The sequence below is a fragment of the Hordeum vulgare genome, chromosome 2H (assembly GCF_904849725.1).
Source record: "Hordeum vulgare subsp. vulgare chromosome 2H, MorexV3_pseudomolecules_assembly, whole genome shotgun sequence".
In the NCBI taxonomy this organism is placed as follows: domain Eukaryota; kingdom Viridiplantae; phylum Streptophyta; class Magnoliopsida; order Poales; family Poaceae; genus Hordeum; species Hordeum vulgare.
The window spans coordinates 324,838,730-324,851,361 of record NC_058519.1 but is presented as its reverse complement, the minus strand read 5'-3'; the positions used below and the strand labels follow the sequence as shown (position 1 = coordinate 324,851,361).

General features: G+C 44.4%; 1 protein-coding gene across 7 annotated transcripts; it reads left to right on the top strand.

The window, feature by feature from the left end:
- The first annotated feature begins 5,671 nt into the window (after positions 1-5,671).
- LOC123426184 lies at positions 5,672-11,087 on the top strand. Of its 7 annotated transcripts, none has more exons than XM_045109962.1 (5): positions 5,673-5,777; positions 6,144-6,251; positions 7,279-7,356; positions 8,299-8,381; positions 8,753-10,117. In XM_045109962.1, exons 1-5 carry the CDS (start codon positions 5,731-5,733, stop codon positions 8,812-8,814), a joined length of 378 nt encoding a protein of 125 aa, XP_044965897.1. In that variant the 5' UTR covers positions 5,673-5,730; the 3' UTR covers positions 8,815-10,117. The 7 variants fall into 7 exon arrangements, 5 of the variants coding, with proteins under 5 accessions (XP_044965896.1, XP_044965897.1, XP_044965898.1 ...); XM_045109963.1 differs by lacking the exon at positions 8,753-10,117 and adding an exon at positions 10,844-11,087 and having other exon boundaries at positions 5,674-5,777; XM_045109961.1 differs by having other exon boundaries at positions 5,672-5,777; positions 8,299-10,117.
- Positions 11,088-12,632: the final 1,545 nt, after the last annotated feature.

Sequence of the window (12,632 nt, the reverse complement as noted above, 5' to 3'; positions counted from 1 at the left end):
TGATTACACAATCTAGATTTAAAGTTGAATCTGTCTTCTCTTTCTTTTTTAGTGGTAGTAGATAAAAGGAAGAGGACTCATCATCTCAATTACATCATCAACGGTCATAAACCATCGTTAACAAAATTGATTCCCTCGCTGATGAAACGCCACCCTAATCCCCTCGCTAACAACACCCCTACTCTCCCGCACGCGAACTCGGCCACTCGGCCCGCCCCGGCCTCGTGCAACCGCCGCTTGCACCCGCCCGCACGCGCCGCCGCTCGGCCCATCACCGCTCGCCCCCGCAAGCATCACTCGCTCGGCCGCTCAGCCCGCCCCCGCCTCGCGCAGTCGTGTCAGGCCCCAACTGAAGCCTAACTACTGCAGCGCCAACTAAAGTTCATATTTCAAATTCAAAAGTGGGCGCCAAGCTACAGAAGCCGTCAATCTCCGATCCAACGCACCTACAAGCAACGTACAGCTTCGCTGGGACTTGATGCTACGAGAAGCGTTGATCGACGATCCGACGGTCCTCGTACCTCCGTCTTCGCCTGTTACCACGAGCGCCGATTGAAGAGTGTTCTACCACCTTTTACTGCCTATTCCGAGTTTTACCCCTCCTTTGTAAGGCTATAAAGCCATGGATCACAGCTCAGTGGAGCATTATCTTGTTTAGTGTTTCCCCCTTTGCGCCGCCAGTGTTCCTGGCCGGCTTAGGTGCCTCTGCTTGTATCATAAATCGACAGCAATTCGCCCATGAAATCCAACCAGTTCCACCTTTGAATTTCTCTGTTCATGCTCTACAATCGTCAGGGTCTGACAAGTGGTAATAAGAGCCATTCATCCTCGGCGGTGTCTTGGATTGGGAGGCCGAGAAGGAGTTGGATGAGCCATAAAATCCTCCTTTTCCCCTCCGATCACGGCGACAGTGTTCTTCGGTGGTGCAGGAGGCGGTGATGTTCGGTACAGGTTTGGAGTTGGTAAGTGGTTGCACAAGCTCCTTGCTTGCGTGATAAATCCCACCTCCCACCCATATCCGGTGTACTTTGGCGGCGTGGCAACGACGGCGGTGCAGGCGGCGGCAGGATCAGCAGCATAGAGGCCGGGTTGTAGCACAAGCTGTCGTAAAATTCCTCCCTTTGTGACTGTCGATCTATCTATAGAAAGGTAACTCGGCTCCTTGCCAGTATAAACCCTCTCTATAGTTTCTCCACGATGACTGGCCCGGGGGACTCTTCCTCCACCGACCAGCTTGAGTTCACCTCCCTATAGCTAGACGTACAGTTTCTCCAGAAAAATAGAGAGCAAGACCATTTGGAGTTTGAGGAATTCAGGGAGTATGTGCAAGAAAACTTCCAATTAGTGACAAAATACCTGGGAGATTTACAAGGTTCCCTTACAAAATTCCTATCTGGTTTTCCTCAACCTAGAGAAACCCCTCACAACCCACTTGATGTTCCTCAAGCTAGTGCCATAGCACACACACCACAAGGTCCATCTCAAAGGTTCCAAGACCCTCTGAAATCTCCTACCACTGTGGGATCTGCAACCTTAGTGGACAAGCACACTGGTAAGGAGCTCAATCTTGATGTCAGTAACAAACACCCCAACTGACACCCACACTTTGGTGACAAACAACTTCCCCAAGATGCCAAAACACAGCTGATACGTCCAAAAAGTATCTATAATTTTTTATGGTTTCATGCTACTTTTGTGCTTTTGATAATTGTTTTTATATTAAGTTTATGATTTATTTGGACTAACCTATTAATATCTGCAAAAGTGCACAATGTTCTTGTTTTACACTTTTATGTGTAGGAACTATCAAAAATAGAAGAGGAAACCTTGTTGAAGTCGAACTGGGACTTTCCTGAAATCTATCTGAAAACTCTTTTTAAAGATTGCCACGTTACGGGTCGAAGACGGCCTCACACGAAAATTTCACAGAAGACAAAAGTGTGGGTACTTTTATGCTGATAATTCGAGACATAAAATTTGTCCCATTTGGAGTTCGGACGCTCCAGAAAAGCCCGTTTTACTTGAGGACAAATATCCGATTACGGGATTGCGGGAATCGGTGACGTGATTGAGTCCAACTATTACCATATTTGATGTATTCGACCAAGACACGACTTTGGAACCTCATTAGGGCTGAGAGGGGTCCCTAGTAAGGTTCTAGAGGTGCCCAAGAGCCCTTCGATCAAAGGGTCATCCATCAGAGGGCAAAGTATGATCGTCCCAGCTCATATAAGGAGCACCAAGAAGCCATGGAGGAAGGGGGCTAAGGGGCGGCGCTCCCCCATGATGGTTGGTCGGTGCTGGAGGAGCCCCGTGCGGCGCTGATGGCCGCCGGCGCCGCCCTGCACCTCACCTGCTTCCCTTTCTCCATCCTCTCCGCCATGATACCGCCTTCACCAACACCTCCATCATCATCTCCTCCATAGCTATAGCGGTCCACTCTCCCACAAACCTGAGTATTCCCCTATGTAAAAATGGTGTTTGATGTTATAAACTATTTGCAAATGATCTATTGCATCTATGTCATGTTTGTGTAGTTTCCTTTTGTTATATGATTGATTGTTGAATCTCCATGGATGGTTTGAGCTATATATTGAATTTGTTACACTCCTATGGTTCCCATCATATGTTTATGAGCGCATGGATCACATCATAGGGTTTGTAGTATGTGGAGAAATCTAGAGGGTGGGCTGCTTGAGTGACAGAAACATGAGCCCCAATCTAGTGATTAAAGCATATGGGATAAAGAGGACCTTTTGATCTTAATGCTATGGTTGGGTATTTCTACCTTAATGTATCTTCTAGTATTTACGGATGTTTGGTAGAGTTCCAATCATAAGTATTTGCAATCATTGGATAGTGAGAGCTTGTTAGCTTTGCCTCTCCCATATAAAGAGGAATATCAACCATAATTTGACTATTTGATCATGGACAATTCCACCACAATTACCACCACTTCTCCGCACTCATGGTACTGTTAGTTTATGGTTACTTAGTATATTTTATCGCTGCAGCACTAACATTTACTTTCTTGTATTTATTATCTTGCAAAGCTTTCTCTCATACCCGTATTGTCACTCTAGTTTTATCTCCTAGATATAGCGAAACGTTTAGTGTGCGTAGAGTTGTGTCAATGGTTGATAGAACTTGAGAGAATATTCATCCCACCTTTAGCTCCTCGTTGGGTTCGACACTCTTACTTATCGAAAAGGCTACACACGATCCCCTATACTTGTGGGATATCAACAGCCTGCAGCTGGACAGAATCAACATATTGTTCATCTAGAACAAGAGCAAGGGGAGGGGTAGAATGCAAGCATGGACAGAAGAGTGGGAACTCCACAAAGAGATATGGGTCAAGACAACAGAAGGCAATTAACTTTGGTTAAACCTGATAAATACAACATCCCTAAATTTTATGGCATGTGCACTCACTCGTGGATTCAAACTATAGAAATGTACTTTGAAGCTGCAAGAACTCCAATGGAACAGAAAACTGAAATAGTTGTTACTTACCTGAAAGGGCCTGGTATTGAATGGTGGAGAGGCACTAGAATGACTGCTAGTACAATACCTGGTACAGGTTTTGTAGATTTGTGGGAGACAAATTTTCAGAGTCTCCAGTCTGTGACAATGTAAGAGCTTTCCATAACCTCTCTCAGACTCGAAGAGTTACTGAATATGTACTCAAGTTTGAGCAAGCAATGAACGTGATGAGGAGGGATAGATCATCAGAATAGACCAACAAAGTTTAAAATACATTCAGGAGCAGAAACTCACTGAAGGAATTCAACACAAGTTGTTGATCAAATTGATGAACTACAACTTTAAGGTGGAATACAAGCAAGGAAAGAAAAACAAAGTTGTTGATGCTTTATCAAGGGTCAAATACAAGTTACAGTCACTGTTTGCTAGTCAAGCAAAACCAATGTGGATTTCTGAAGTTCTCTCCAGCTACTCACAAGATCAGAAATGCAAGGACCTAATCTCTCATCTAGCCACCTCTGCTAATTCTATTCCCAACTATACTTTACAACAAGGAATCTTAAGATACAAGAACAGGATTGTCATTGGAAATGACAACAACCTCAGATCTAAACTAGTGGATGACCTCCATAACTCTGAATTAGGTGGTCACTCTGGACATAGAGCAACATACCAAAGACTCAAGTTGTTGTTCCATTGGCCTGGAATGAAACAATTCATTGCGGACTACATCAAGCAGTGCCCAACTGGTCAAATCAACAAACCTGAGCACTCTAAATACCCTGGATTACTTCAACCACTCCCTGTCCCAGATTTTGCTTGGTGTCGCATCAACATGGATTTCATCGAAGGACTCCCAATTTCTCAGAACAAGAACATGATCTTGGTGGTGGTTGATAGATTCACCAAATATGGACACTTCATTGCCCTTAAACTTCCAATTACCGTGAGCACTGTTGCAACTGCTTTTACTGATAATATCTTCAAACTCCATGGACTGCCCTCTCTCATTGTCACTAGCAGGGACATAATCTTCACTAGCCACCTATGGCAGGAACTCTTCAAGAGGTTGGGCATCAAACTCCAAATGAGTACTTCATATCACCCTCAGTCTGATGGAAAAACTGAAACGGTCAACCAATGTGTAGAAAACTACCTCACATGCATGGCATTCCCACAACCCAAGAAGTGGATGAACTGGCTCTCCTTGGCTGAATGGTGGTACAACACCAGGTACCACACTTCCTTGAAGATAACACCCTTCCAAGCTCCATACAACATACCTCCCACCATGTTAGCAGAATCTGCTATGTATCCAGCTGACCAGATTCAATAATTCTCTTCTATCCTCAGTGCTGAACAGATTGCTGCACAGATCAAAGCAAATCTAATGAATGCTCAAGAAAGGATGAAGCACTATGCTGACAAAAAGAGGTCAGAAAGATCACTAGAGGTCGGGGACATGGTTTACTTGAAGCTACAACCATATAGACATACTACACTCAGCATTCACAGATGCCTCAAGTTACACTCTAAGTAGTATGGACCTTTTCGAATCATCCAAACAATTGGTCCGATGGCTTACAAGTTGCTCTTGCCTGATAATTGCAAGCTCCACCTAACTTTCCATGTCAGCCAGCTGAAGAAACACTTTGGCCCTACTGCAATTCCCAATCCCAGCCTACGTCTTCTCCAAGAAGATGGGACAATTCTTCTTGAGCCAGAAAAGATTCTGGACAGAAAACTCATCCCAAGAGCCCAGGGTGATATCTAGGTGCCAGTTGTTCGTTGGCTGGTCAAATGGGCAAATCTCAAAGCTGAGCATGCCGCATGGGAGGATGCCTCGTTCATTCAGAAAGTTTTTCCAGCTTTCGACCCTGAGGACAGGTCGAATGTCACGTTGGGGGAGTTATCAGGCCCCAACTGAAGCCTAACTGTTGCAGTGCCAACTGAAGATCATATTTCAAATTCAAAAGCGGGCGCCAAGCTACCTCAGCCGTCCATCTTCGATCCAACGCACCTACAAGCAACGTACCGCTTTGCTAGGATTTGATGCTACAAGAAGCGTTGATCGACGATCGGACGGTCCTCATAGCTCTGTCTTCGCATGTTACCACGAGCGCCGGCCAAAGAGTGTTCTATCACCTTTTACGAATTTTTACCCCACCTTTGTAAGGCTATAAAGCCATAGATCACAACTCACTCGAGCATTATCTTGTTTAGGGTTTCCCCTCTGCACTGTCAATGTTCCTAGCCGGCTTAGGTGCCTCTGGTTGTATGATAAATCAATGGTAATTCGCCCATGAAATCCAATCGGTTCCACCTCTGAATTTCTCTATTCATGCTCTACGATCGTTAGGGTTTGACAAGCCGCCGCTCACCCCCGCACAGCTGCATCGGCCCGCCCATGCCGGCCTTCTCGAGCGCACGCCATCGACCGTAACGGGCTGCTCAACATGACGCGGAGGCTCTGGCTGCTGCCGTCGCGCTCTATGCCTCGCCCCTCCTCCGGTCGCGTCTAGGGCGTTGACGAGGAGCATCTCCGATTCGGTGTCCGGGAGGATATCGTGGACAGTTCCGGTTCCTCTGGCCTTATTGCCGAGAAGCGAAGCCGAGCGCACTGTCCATGTGGACTAAAATGCTGGGTCTGGTTGCAGGCAACATATCGGCAGCGATGGCCCTGATAAGGGGGAGTGCGGCGGCGTCCAGATGCTTCTCCGATTCGGTCGGCACAGTCAACCCCGAGGCCCTGGTTGGACAAATAGGTCAGAACCCAAATCCTCCTGCTGTTGAACTGTATTTGTTCTGACCGTCTGTACGTTTGCCTGTATTACAAACATGCTTGACACAATTCAGTTTAGTATCGAATCCATTTACAAAATCACTATATGAGCTGGTTAGCTAAAGCATGGTAGATGTACTACCTGGTTTAACTAGCAGACGGACATCCATTGCAATGTTGGTATTGTTGACCGACAGACATTGCAATGTTGGTACTGCTGGACAAAAACTAGTGGACTAAATTTGTACATTTGGAAAAATCAGATTATGGCTCGGTTGTGCACTACCAAACCAGAGACCTTGTCCCTCTCGGATGAGTGGTCTGGAGCAATCCAGTCGCAAGTATAGAGAGGACACACAGTGGTGGCATCAACCCAGATCCGGAGTCAAGCAGATGAGTACACAGTGAAGGTGTTGTTTCATCTCTCCGATGGCTCCTTGACATATTATCGGCGGCCTAGCACATCGGAGCTCGTCGGCAACAAAGCTCCGCCCAACAGTGTGCTTTCGCAGCAGCCCCCCCCCCCCCCCCCCCCCCCCCCCCCCCCCCCCCGCGATACGATAGTCTCTCTACCTCGACTATCCATGCATTCTTCCCAACCATCCTTTGCTAGGTGTTGCAAACTTACAAGTCATCGCAACGGTGGTTCGTCCTTCTGTATCATTTCCTGCCATTGGTAATCATGCAAAAATTGTAGCCGTTAACTGTGCAGAGAGGAATTGCTTAATATTAATGAGTGTTATCTGCTATTATAAATGTGCGCCTAATTTGCATCTTCTAACTTGGATTGAGCCAATGTACTCCCCAAGTACTTTTGGTTACTGTACAACTTAGACTATAGATGTTTGGTACGCAGTCATAATTACGAACAAATGAACAATTTGAAGCTACAGTTTTGATGGTTAGTTATTAGTTATGACTTGAGGTGTTAGGTCAGCATTGCCTTACAAAATCTACCTATGTTTATACAATCCTCCGGTTGTTGTATTGATGACATGTTCCTTGCTCAGTGGGACACGCCGATCAGGAAGTGTTCAAGACAATAACAAGCAGTTACTACTTACTAGCGGGGAGTTCATGGAATCACTGTAAGCCTTCATGGACACCCGCATTACTGTTTATCATATTCTTGTGACACTCGACGCTGTTTTTTTGAACTGTTTTTCATAGTTTCACTTCAGCCATTGACCTGAACTTATCATTTTCATGGTTTGCTGTTATCAACATTTAGAAAATAATGTGATTTCTGTTGTATTGGCTAACATCTAAATGTCAGTTTAGTTTGAGCTTACATGGTATACTTGAATGGATAGAACAACATGTCGCTAATTGCCACACATACAAAGAGAGCTTGTTTCGTTCGTGAAAGATCGGCATGCTTCTTTGTTCTTGATCCCTTCTTCCTAATGTAATTCTGATCTTTTCTATTCAAATACAATTATGAAGTAACTAAAGTATCTATGATTAATTTCAGGCATTTGTAGAATCATTAGGAATGAATTTTCTTGCGAATTATGCTAAGGATCCATCAATGTGGAGAGAACTTTCATAAATATGTCATTAGAAATCAAGAAAAAAGTAACCAGGAACTTCTCACTTTTAGAGGCCCTTTTTCTTCCCAGTTTCTTTGAAGTGGCGGCGAGGAAGCAGCCCTCGATTGGGGCCATGGTGCTCTGTCGGCGGGCTAGGAACAGCGGCGACTAGGGACTAGCCAAACTCTAGCACCAGAATGGGCGGTGGCGGGGAAGGAGCAGTGGTTTCCGGGGTACTTGGGGGAAAGGAGGAAGAAGCAGAGGAGGATTGATTAGCAGGGGATTTTAAATCACAAGGTTGTTTTTGCAAAACAACAAATGAACTAAGTCTTGGATATTCTTTTTCGGACGAAGGGAGTATAAGTATTTGTTATGCCCTGTTGTGCCATGGTGATTTATGTATAACCGAAATTCGGAATGAACTCAAAGTTGGCATGTGCAAGTGCGTGCAATATTCTCAGGAGCAATTTCTCAATGTTGAATGTTTAATCTCTTCAGACTCCAGATTGCCTCCACTTGGACAAAATTGAGACACCCAGTGCCGCAACCTCGGCCCTTTCCTAAGCCCCTTTCGACCGCCGGTAATTTATCGAGGCCTCTTGCCTTCAATTATAAGTTTAAAAGCGTTCAAATATGCAAATATTCACCTCCTTTCGCAATTATGGCCAGTTTAAATTTGTCTATTGAAGATCCATTTATACTTCCACATGGTTTGAGAGTCTCAACAGAAACACTACAACAGAAACATGATTCGTTCTGTAGCTTGTCTTTGGCACTTGTAAAACTGGATAGAAAGTAGAATTATGAGTATTGTACTTTCAATTAACATTATTTGTGGTATCCATTTGTATTTAACCCTTTGCAATTTTTGATTCTTGGATATTTGTGCTATACTTTGAAGAGTTTTGCTTCAATGCACACTCCCTATAAAATTTAATAAATCACGATGCAGATTCAAGATGGAGATTAGGATATACCCGTTCAATCAAAAAGATTAGATTGTTTGATGGATAGGGAGAAAAGGGAATAGAATTAGTTGGCCATGAACGTTTTAAGAGGGGTGTACCGAAGCAAAACTCTACATTGAATCAACTGTATCCATGTTGTACCCATGACATGTTCAATATACATGGCATGATTTGAGAGAGATATATTGGAAATGCAATTCTTTAGTGTCATATATTTAGAAAATCATGGTTCCAATGTCTGGTGAGGGCCGACTGTTGTTGTCCCGCCTGGATCTTGAACCACTCCATCGGGAATGACTGCCTGTTTGGTGTGGTGATCGAGGATATCTTCCGTTAATAGGAAAGACACTCAATGGATTGTCCACCACTAATGTCTCATGTCCTTGCCCTTTGCTTCCATTAGTATTAAATAAGTAGAAAATATGTTTATTTTCATAATTTTGTTTCCTTGCCTGATTTTTTAAGCAGTACTTAAGCTTACATTCCTTTTGTACTCATGTTACTTGTGATGATATTAAGGTTGTGATAATATACATTTTACCCCGCTGGCTTATAGATGCTTCTAGATTCATTCCCTTATAGTAATAAAAAGGAATGATGTGTTCTCTGTTACACTGTTTCATCAATCAGATTTAGAGAAAGTGAAAATGATGTGAACATATTTATATGTAGTTCATTGGCATTCATAAGTCTGAGGAACGATCAACAGCTCAGGAAAAATAAGAATAAAGTCGTGAAGTTAAATTAAATGACTTTATGCATAAATGCTTAGGTACATTACAAAGTAAATTTCCTTATTATATTTTTTTTGAAACTTCATACAAATTATCAAATTTGTAATATTTTTTGCTTCTGCGATTGGACTATATTCTCAGTGGACGTGAATTTTCACGTGCAAGCTTACTATGTTCTTCTATTTCATAAGTTGTGATATTTATTTTGAAGTAATATGGAATTGTATGCAAAGCTCTGCTGCTGCCTTGAGTAGGTCAACGTTAAGAAGAGCATAGTATGTGATTGTCCAATGACGAAGAAATGTAAGTCGACAGTGTTGCTCATGGGTGGCATTCATAGTCCCAACGTCAAGCCTGGTGCATGTACTATTATGTTTTCTTCTCCAAGCCTATCTCTTTAAAGGGGCAGTCCGGTGCATGTAGCTCCCGCTTGCACAGGGTTCGGGAAAAGGTCCGACCATTTTGGGTCTATTGTACGTGGCATTTCCTTATATTTTTGCAAGAGGCAGTTTTCAAGACTTAAACCCGTAACCTCATGGTCACAAGGCAACAACTTTACCATTGCACCAAACATATCTCTTTATTGAATAAATTTATGATGTGTATTGGACCGTATTGTATGAAGTATCACTGTATCATATTGGATTTAGTTTGTCCAGTAACTTGATATATTTTACAATGGGAGTTCAAAGGATTTTTACTAGATTCAATATTCTTCTTCCAACCTATAGAGACGGATGGATGAACAAAAATGGTGGAAATTGGTTTCAACATGCGTTGCACGTGCAAAATTGGAGTACAATAGATTGTTAGATGACCAGTTATTTATTAGTACAATGATTGGATGTCTGTATGTTTCCTTAGAAAAAAATATGCTTGACTATGCATTACAATTTGCAAGAAGAAAGGTTATAAATTCTTTCCTTAATATTTTTTCTGGAACTATTTGTTACGTACAATCTTGCATCAGGAAATTGATATATGATTTTTTTTATTGCCTCATAAGTCGGAACAAAATGACGTGCGTTGCACGTACCAGTTTACTAGTGTGCGCTATGTGGTCTCCTGCAAGGTGCCAACCACGTGCTCTTTCGTTGTCACCTGCCGCGATTTGCCTGGAGGGTCGTGAGAGATGCGGCAGGGGTGGACTAGAACCCTGCTTTCGATGTTGATCTCTTAACTTGTTTGGGTACCGTTAGTGGTCATGCTAGCCGAATTTTGTGGATGTGCGCCCGGGAACTTCTTTGGGCTATACGACACATTCGTAACAAATTAGTGATGGAGGACAAATTCCCTTCTCACCCATTTGACATTATTTTAATAAATATTATTTTTGTGCAGCAATGGAGTCCTTTAGGGAGGCACGAGGACTTTGAGGGCGTTGAGCTGTTAATTCAAAGACTTCGTCACATCAACACCAACTTTAGAGTGTCAGTTACGGCTACCTAGAGGAGTTGGCCTGCCGTTTTGGGTGATCCTCATGCAACGTTGTGCTTTCTTGTATGCTGCTGTGTTAGGCCTGTGGCCGTGGACCTTGGTGTTGCTTTGTATTTGACCACTTTATTTATTGAACTAGTGCACTCTGCGTGTGTTGGCTTTACCGAATGCCTACATCTTTGTTCAAAAAAAATCTCCGTGGCCAAATTGCTCGATCAGAAGGCAAAGCGCTGATAACAATTAAAGTAAAAACTAAGAGATTATGAAAGAGTCAACAACTGTCCTGGATTTTATTAATTGATGAATACATGGTGAAGGGACGCTCTAGAAGGACGCTTGTTCGGTGATGGACACAACTGTTCAATAATGTATGTTGTTAATCTAATGACGGGTTATTAATTAGCACGTGGTAATTAACAAACAGACGTGTGGTAAACTAATCCTAACAGGATCATCCACGGAGGGGCGTTTTGTCTCTTAGGTCAAATACACCCTGTATCATGTGTGGCTATCTCACCGTAGCAATACACCGGCCTGCCGAACGTTCAGCCGGTCACGCGTAACCCGTGCGATCTTCTCTGATCCGACGGCCCAATTCTCTAGCGTGGTGGGGTGTATGGCCAAGGGGGCCCACCAACGGCTTGCCCTGCGCTGCTGCCGCCCGCATTGTTGGTGCCTGCCCCCATCGAGCATACGCATTGCCGGCTCCCGCCCCCGTCGGCCACCCATATCGTCGGTTCCAGTCTCCGCCTGTCGTCCTCATTGCGTGCCGTCATGGCCGAGCCACGCGTATACAAGTGTTGCAACCATCATCTAAAATAGCTTCAAACGCTATTGAAAAGAGCTTTAACTATAGACAGAGAAAACTTCAATTGGCTCTGCCCAGCAAGGAAAGCTGCAATTGTAGTTGCATTTTTCTACTACCACCTAACTTTTTCGCTACATCCATCAAGGTGGACCTACGACCTAGCGACGACTGCGAGGATTTTTTCCTGCAATCGTAGTTGCATTTTGCTACTACCGTTGAACTTTTTGCTACATCCATCAAGGCGGTGTTGCGACCTCGCGACGACGATGGCGATAATTTTGCTGCAACTATAGTTGGATTTTGCTACTACCGGCTAACTTTTTTGCTACATCCGTTGACGGACTCCCCAAATGCTTAACGGGAGGCAAGATGTTGGTGGTGGGTTGCTGCGAACCACGACGTCGACGGCGAACGCGGTGAGTAGGCTGACAATGGGGACGACGACGACGACGAGCGCGCGGGAGCCCGCAGGGCTACCCGTAGGCGGCAGCACATGCGAGATATAGGGAGGCGGGATCGGGATGTTGGCTAAGCTGCTAGAGGAGGACGAAGGAGCAGGGGAGGAATCTCCAATGGTAGGGCTGCGCTGCGACCGACCGAGTTTTCAGGCCGATGCACCGGCGCCCAGTACTGGTCTATTTAATTCCATATACGGATAGTGGTAAAATCTGCAATACACTGTGTATGTATAGTCGTAGTGAGCAGGTGGGGATAGTTTTAATGTGGACGGACAGACGGCGGGATGGTGTGGTGGGTTCGTTGATAGCGGGCATCCAGTACCTACGTTCTAGACCATGCAAAGCGGGTGGCGTGGGCGCTCACCTAGCAGACGCGAGAATAAATGTCGCCTACCCACCCCATTTGCGAATGTTAAACGAGAGAGAA

Bases quoted from the DNA above. Each gene is read 5' to 3' on its own strand.
- LOC123426184 (XM_045109961.1), top strand. From the start codon at position 5,731: ATGTTCCTAGCCGGCTTAGGTGCCTCTGGTTGTATGATAAATCAATG. The intron at 5,778-6,143 runs GTAATTCGCCCA...GTCTGGTTGCAG, and splicing joins GGTTGTATGATAAATCAATG to GCAACATATCGGCAGCGATG. The intron at 7,357-8,298 runs GTAAGCCTTCAT...TAATCTCTTCAG, and splicing joins GGGGAGTTCATGGAATCACT to ACTCCAGATTGCCTCCACTT.